Genomic DNA, 5,677 nt, shown 5'->3' with positions numbered 1-5,677 from the left:
AACTGTGAACTCGAGGGGAAAAAGGAGGTCAAATCATGACGTCAGTGATCTTCAGGTCGGAAAGACGGAGCTCTAGAAAGATGTCCGAGTTTCCCGACTTGGATTACCGTAAAAAAAATTACAAAAATAAAACCGCGTACCCAGTTTTTTACCAGTTCCCAGTTGTCGGAGATTTCAGAGTTCCGAGAAGACCATACCAAAGTCAAATATATAACTAACCCCTCGGTCTGTAACCGTATTACGGAAGAGGATAGCTAGCGTCAGCTTTGTAGTGGTTATACTATGTTGAAACACTCGTTTTGAAATTTTCCTTAACAAATCCCACTGAGGCATTACTGTATCTTTTAAATTCTGTGAATGTAATTTTAACGAATTTGATCCATATTTAACGAGATCTCCTCCCTGTTAGTAATGCACGACAACACACCGGAAACGGCTTCCCAGATATGAAGAGGGATTGGAACGTTCGAGCGTGGAACGTTTCTGCGTTCAACAACTGGGAGCTCGGAAAAATACGAAGTGAAACCATTATGTCAGTGATCTTCAGGTCGGAACTCTAGAAAGAGGCTCCAGTTCCCCGAGTTGGATGATCGTTTACATCGATTTTACCAAGTCAGAGCTCGTTTTTTCCTCCGAGTTCCCAGTTGGTACGAACACTCGGAAAACGGAGATTTCCGAGTTTACTGTTGTTTTGAAGGCGGCAAGAGCGCTAGGTCTTTGTCGCAGAAGTGGGAGGGAACGCTTGGGCCGTCCTGTATTTTTATTGGTGTTTTGGAATGGAAAGTGGAATCCAGAGCTACGATTGGTTGCGTTGCCGGTGATATAAAAGTTATGGAATCACATTTCCTTCTTTCTCTATTCTCTCACAAGGCTTCGTCGTTGTTTAACTCCGACCAACATCAGCGTCACCCTCGGTCACGAATTTGGTTAGTACAAGATAGTTTAATCTTAACGTAATCAATGCGTTTATTTTAGTTCGCCATAAGCAGATACATTTTATATCCCGAATTGGCCGGCTAGATGGTATTTAGCAGGCTGACGTCGTTATCCGGTCTGATGAAGGCTGGCTAACTAGTAGACACATTGATTTAATAAACTCACTAACTAGTTTGAGTCACAATTCGATCCCAATTTACTTTGACTGTTTATCTAACATGGCTAGCCAACTAAATGTATCGTAATTGTCGTGGTCGAGTTTGGTCATTTGCAGTGCAGGCAGTTTGAAAGACATTGGACTGACGGTTCCAACGTTTGTACACATGCTAACTAAAGGAAAAGGCGCGCGATCATCCTCGTAGTTGTCGGCCTAGTTAGTTGTAACTAGAACGTTCTAGTGCCGTGGTCTAGTTTCCGACGTGAACGCGGCAATGAAACTGCACCCCACATGGTGTGACGCACATTTTAACGGCGAGATTTCTTTACAGAAGTCTAGTTTGATGCGCAACCTCATGCATTACTTTGATTGATAGAAAGCTTCATTTGTTTTTGGATGACTTGAACTTACACCCTATTCCTGTGTTTAGGCAACATGTTTAAACGACCAGCAGTTGGCATTGATCTCGGGACCACCTACTACTACTTGGGTGTGTTCCAGCATGGCAAGGTTGAAATCATTGCCAACGACCAGAGCAACAGGACCACACCAAGTTATGTTTCCTTCACAGACTCAGATTTATCGGTGATGCCGCCAATAATCGGGTTGCCATGAACCCTGCAACACAGTGTTTGGTACGTTTTTAAGTTCTGATAATTTATCATTAAATTGCATTATTTTAATTGAAATTGTATTTTGTTAGCTGTATGGTGAGCCAAAGCCTTTTCATCTAAGTTATCAATGATTCTACTCGACCCAAGCACCAAGTTGAATACAAAGGAGACACTAAGTCCTTCTACCCAGAAGAAATTTCCTCTATGGTTCTGGTGAAGATGGAGATTGCTGAAGCCTACCTTGGAAAAGTAATCATTTAAAATGTGTAGACTGTAAATTGATGTGTATTTATTTTAAATCTGAACAGGAAGGTGTAGTTTTTCGTTTGCAATGACTAGTCAGTTTCTTGATTCCCTGTTATTGAATTATTAAAATGTATATTGTTATTTTCTTTCCCTAGACAGTCAACAATGCAGTTGTTACTGTGCCAGCTTACTTCAATGACTCCCAGCGCCAGGCATCCAAAGATGCTGGGACCATCTCAGGCCTGAATGTACTGCATATCATCAATGAGCCAACTGCTGCTGCCATTGCCTACGGCTTGGATAAGACGGTAAATGGCTTGCTATGATCTTTATTCTGTTGAAAAGGACTGCAATGCAGTGATTATTCGCTGTGATGAAGTTTACTCCTGCCATTCGTAGTTTCCACCAGAGGTTGAAAGACCAAAGATGGCCCAATACCTTCCTTGGATGTCTGAGCGACTATTTTTAATGTACTTCTCGTTTGAAAACCATGTATGTTTTTAGCTAATATAGACTGTATCCTCCAGGTGTATGAGGGTGAGAGGGCCATGACCAAGGACAACAACCTGTTGGGCAAGTTTGAGCTGACTGGAATCCCCCCTGCACCTCGCGGTGTTCCTCAGATTGAGGTCACCTTTGACATTGATGCTAACGACATCATGAAGGTGTCTGCAGCTGACAAGCACACTGGCAAGGAGGACAAGATCACTATCACCAATGACAAGGGTAAGTTTGTGGTGGTGGCATTGTAAGACTAGAAAATGGGCTACAGTTACTAGCCCTAACCCAGTAGTTTCGCTGTGATGAAGTTTATTCCTGCCATTCGTAGTTTCCACCAGAGGTCGAAAGACCAAAGATGGCCTAACAACTTCCTTGGATGTCTGAGCGACAATAGTACTTTTGAGTCTACAATGATGTACAGTTGAGTATGTGGTTCTTTTGATGTTGGTTGACTTGATTGTATTTTGTCATCTGAGCAAGGAGGACATTGAGCGCATGGTCCAGGAGGCAGAGAAGTACAAGTGTGAGGATGATGTGCAGCGTGACAAGGTTTCCGCCAAGAACTCCCTGGAGTCCTACTCTTTCAACATGAAATCCACATTGGAGGATGAGAAACTACAGGGCAAGATCAGTGACGAGGAAAAGACCAAGATTCTGGACAAGTGCAACGAGGTCATCGGCTGGCTTGACAAGAACTAGGTAAGAATTAATTTATGCCTTGTACAGTCTTGGGCCACTCGCTGTGATGAAGTTTACTCCTGCCATTCGTAGTTTCCACCAGAGGTTGAAAGACCAAAGATGGCCAAATACCTTCCTTGGATGTCTGAGCGACTGAAGTTAAATATTTCTCATTTGAAGACCATTTAATATTTTGCTAATGTTAATCTGTTTGTTTCTTAGACTGCTGAGAAGGAAGAGTATGAGCACCACCAGAAGGAGCATCACCAAGTTGTACCAAGGTGCTGGTATGCCCGACGGCATGGCTGGTGGATTCCCCAGAGCTGGTGGCACGGCTCCTAGAGGCGGTGGGTTATCTTGACCGACTTGAGGAAGTCGACTAAACCATTACACTGTTTCTGCAACCATCTCCCCCTCACAAGCAACGTTTGAAATGTTCTACCCGTTTGTGACTGAGTCAATGACTCTTGTCAGTGAGATTTTAAAGTTAGAAAAAAGGTTGCCTGATCACACTTCTATTGCAACTTTGTTTGCTATAGAACAGTAAGATTTCACATGGGGTATATTGTGCCTTAAAGACAAAATAAAACATGGTGACCTTCCACCTCAACTTCTAAATGTTGATCTCAAGTGTTTTTACCACTGTTCAGAGCTTTTGATAAGGACCTTATGTTGGTTAATATTGTTACGACAAAGTTTAATCTCACTTGTGACTTCCCATCACAAACTTCCAGCTGCTAGACAGTGTCAATGTTTGTGGTCCTACCACTAAAGTGCCACAGTTATGCAAGTAGTTGTATCCAATAAAATGTGATGGAGAGGTTTATGGTGTAATTTTATAAATGCTGACTGAATTTGTTCGTTATACATCTTGTGTTGGTAAAATGTATTGTGGGAAGTGGCGGTGGAAATACCTTTACGCGCAAATATGCTCCTCCCACTATGACTGGGGTGTGGGTAGGCTAATGTAGATTAGTCTACCCCGCACTATATGCGAGCTGTTGGCTAGGCACATTCGCTATTTACTGCAAGTTTTTTTTTTTTTATGACTATCAGCCTTAAATGTGACCTAGTTAGCTTTACATTCTTATTCCAGACAAACTTACGCGAAACAGTACATTTAGTGTGCTGTTTTTATCCGCATATAGTTAATTTGGTGGAAGCATTCCACTTCACATGGATTCCAAAATATTTGCATAAATCTGTCGCCAGTTAAATGGAAACCTAGCTATTAACTTGAAGCTAATTTGGCATGAAATATAAAGCCTGCTTTTTGCAGTTGACGTTCATGGGCTATTGGTTAAGGAATTCTTAGTAAGTGGTTGCCGTGTGTGACCAGGTAAATACCCACAGCCTAGATTGCTGTCGCTTTGGTCAGACTGCTTTATAGGGTAATTCGGGTAACATTGACTTCAATTGCTTTGCAGTTAGATTTAGAAAAGTTATTGCAGTTTGTCAGACATCTGGTAGGGTAACTTTGCTGAATTATCCCAATAGACTATCTGTGGTAACCCAGTCTATGGTTGGTAGATTTATTTCAACAGCACAATTTACTTGAGTTTTTGATGCAAAGTTTATTCAGAAATGTATGGATGCAAGGAAAGAATGATGGTGCATGAGAAACATGATAGTTTTATTACAAATTACACACGTTCAGCTTTCAAACAAGGAACAGTACTACCCTATTGCACAGCTCTTGTATCTGTCTTTAATAAGTAAAATGTAGCAGCTCTTATGGTGTGGTGGCCAATTATATCTTAAATGTCTCCCCTGTGTCCATCTCTTTTTCCATGTTTCCCCTTCCCAGACAAAGGGAGTTCATCAGTGAAAAATAGAGGTATGGTTGTAGAGTCGAGGGACTGAATATAATAAGAAACCTTAGGCTCTGGTTTAAGGCCGGTAGCAACCACTACAGAATGTCCAGTCAGAACAAGGATGAGGCAGATGTTCAGGTTAATGGGAATTTAAAACTTATTCGGGATTGGTGTACCAACAGGACGGTTGCGCTAACGTAAGCTAATGCGATTAGCATGACGTATGTACAAGAACATTTCCCAGGACAATAGACATATCTGATATTGGCAGAAAGCTTATTCTTGTTAATCTAACTACATTGTCCAATTTACAGTAGCTATTACAGTGAAAGGATACCATGCTATTGTTTGAGGAGAGTGCACAGTTTTGAACATAAAGTTATTAATAAACTAGGCACATTTTGGCAGTCTTGGTACATCATTGAACAGAAATGCAATGGTTCATTGGATCAGTCTAAAACTTTGCACATACACTGCTGCCATCTACTGGCCAGAATCTAAATTGCAGCTGTGCTGGAATAATACATTATGGCCATTGTCTTGCATTTCAAAGATGATGGTGCAAAATAACGTTTTTTTTATTTCATTATCTTTTACCAGATCTTTTGTCTTATATTCTACATTCCTTTAACATATCCACAAACGCTACCAATAATATGCATATCCTTGCTTCAGGGCCTGAGTTACAGGCTGTTAGATTTAGGTATGTCATTTTAGGCGAAAATTGAAAG

General features: G+C 41.3%; 1 protein-coding gene and 3 non-coding genes across 5 annotated transcripts; all 4 read left to right on the top strand.

Annotated features, from left to right (window-relative positions):
• Nucleotides 1-448: 448 nt before the first annotated feature.
• LOC106603660 (heat shock cognate 70 kDa protein) lies at nt 449-3,750 on the top strand. 2 transcript variants are annotated; one of them, XM_082974691.1, is made up of 6 exons: nt 449-926; nt 1,524-1,728; nt 2,109-2,261; nt 2,481-2,679; nt 2,935-3,153; nt 3,355-3,750. In XM_082974691.1, the coding sequence occupies exons 2-5, from the start codon at nt 1,705-1,707 to the stop codon at nt 2,943-2,945; spliced, it is 387 nt and encodes a 128-aa protein (XP_082830817.1). In that variant the 5' UTR covers nt 449-926; nt 1,524-1,704; the 3' UTR covers nt 2,946-3,153; nt 3,355-3,750. The 2 variants fall into 2 exon arrangements, with proteins under 2 accessions (XP_082830817.1, XP_082830816.1); XM_082974690.1 differs by lacking the exons at nt 449-926; nt 1,524-1,728 and adding an exon at nt 1,735-1,956.
• Nucleotides 2,319-2,412, top strand: LOC123742629 (small nucleolar RNA SNORD14). Its single transcript, XR_006769779.1, has one exon. It is a non-coding gene; the product is annotated as a small nucleolar RNA SNORD14 (small nucleolar RNA).
• On the top strand, nt 2,749-2,842 carry LOC123742630 (small nucleolar RNA SNORD14). The gene has a single exon (XR_006769780.1). It is a non-coding gene; the product is annotated as a small nucleolar RNA SNORD14 (small nucleolar RNA).
• Nucleotides 3,192-3,285, top strand: LOC123742628 (small nucleolar RNA SNORD14). Its single transcript, XR_006769778.1, has one exon. It is a non-coding gene; the product is annotated as a small nucleolar RNA SNORD14 (small nucleolar RNA).
• Nucleotides 3,751-5,677: the final 1,927 nt, after the last annotated feature.

The sequence above is a fragment of the Salmo salar genome, chromosome 04 (genome assembly GCF_965601325.2).
Source record: "Salmo salar chromosome 04, fSalSal1, whole genome shotgun sequence".
Taxonomy (NCBI): Eukaryota; Metazoa; Chordata; class Actinopteri; order Salmoniformes; family Salmonidae; genus Salmo; species Salmo salar.
The sequence above is the reverse complement of the archived record's forward strand: the minus strand, read 5'-3'. Positions and strand labels throughout refer to the sequence as shown.

Bases quoted from the DNA above. Each gene is read 5' to 3' on its own strand.
- LOC106603660 (XM_082974690.1), top strand. From the start codon at position 1,912: ATGGTTCTGGTGAAGATGGAGATTGCTGAAGCCTACCTTGGAAAA. The intron at 1,957-2,108 runs GTAATCATTTAA...TTCTTTCCCTAG, and splicing joins CTGAAGCCTACCTTGGAAAA to ACAGTCAACAATGCAGTTGT. The intron at 2,262-2,480 runs GTAAATGGCTTG...TGTATCCTCCAG, and splicing joins CCTACGGCTTGGATAAGACG to GTGTATGAGGGTGAGAGGGC.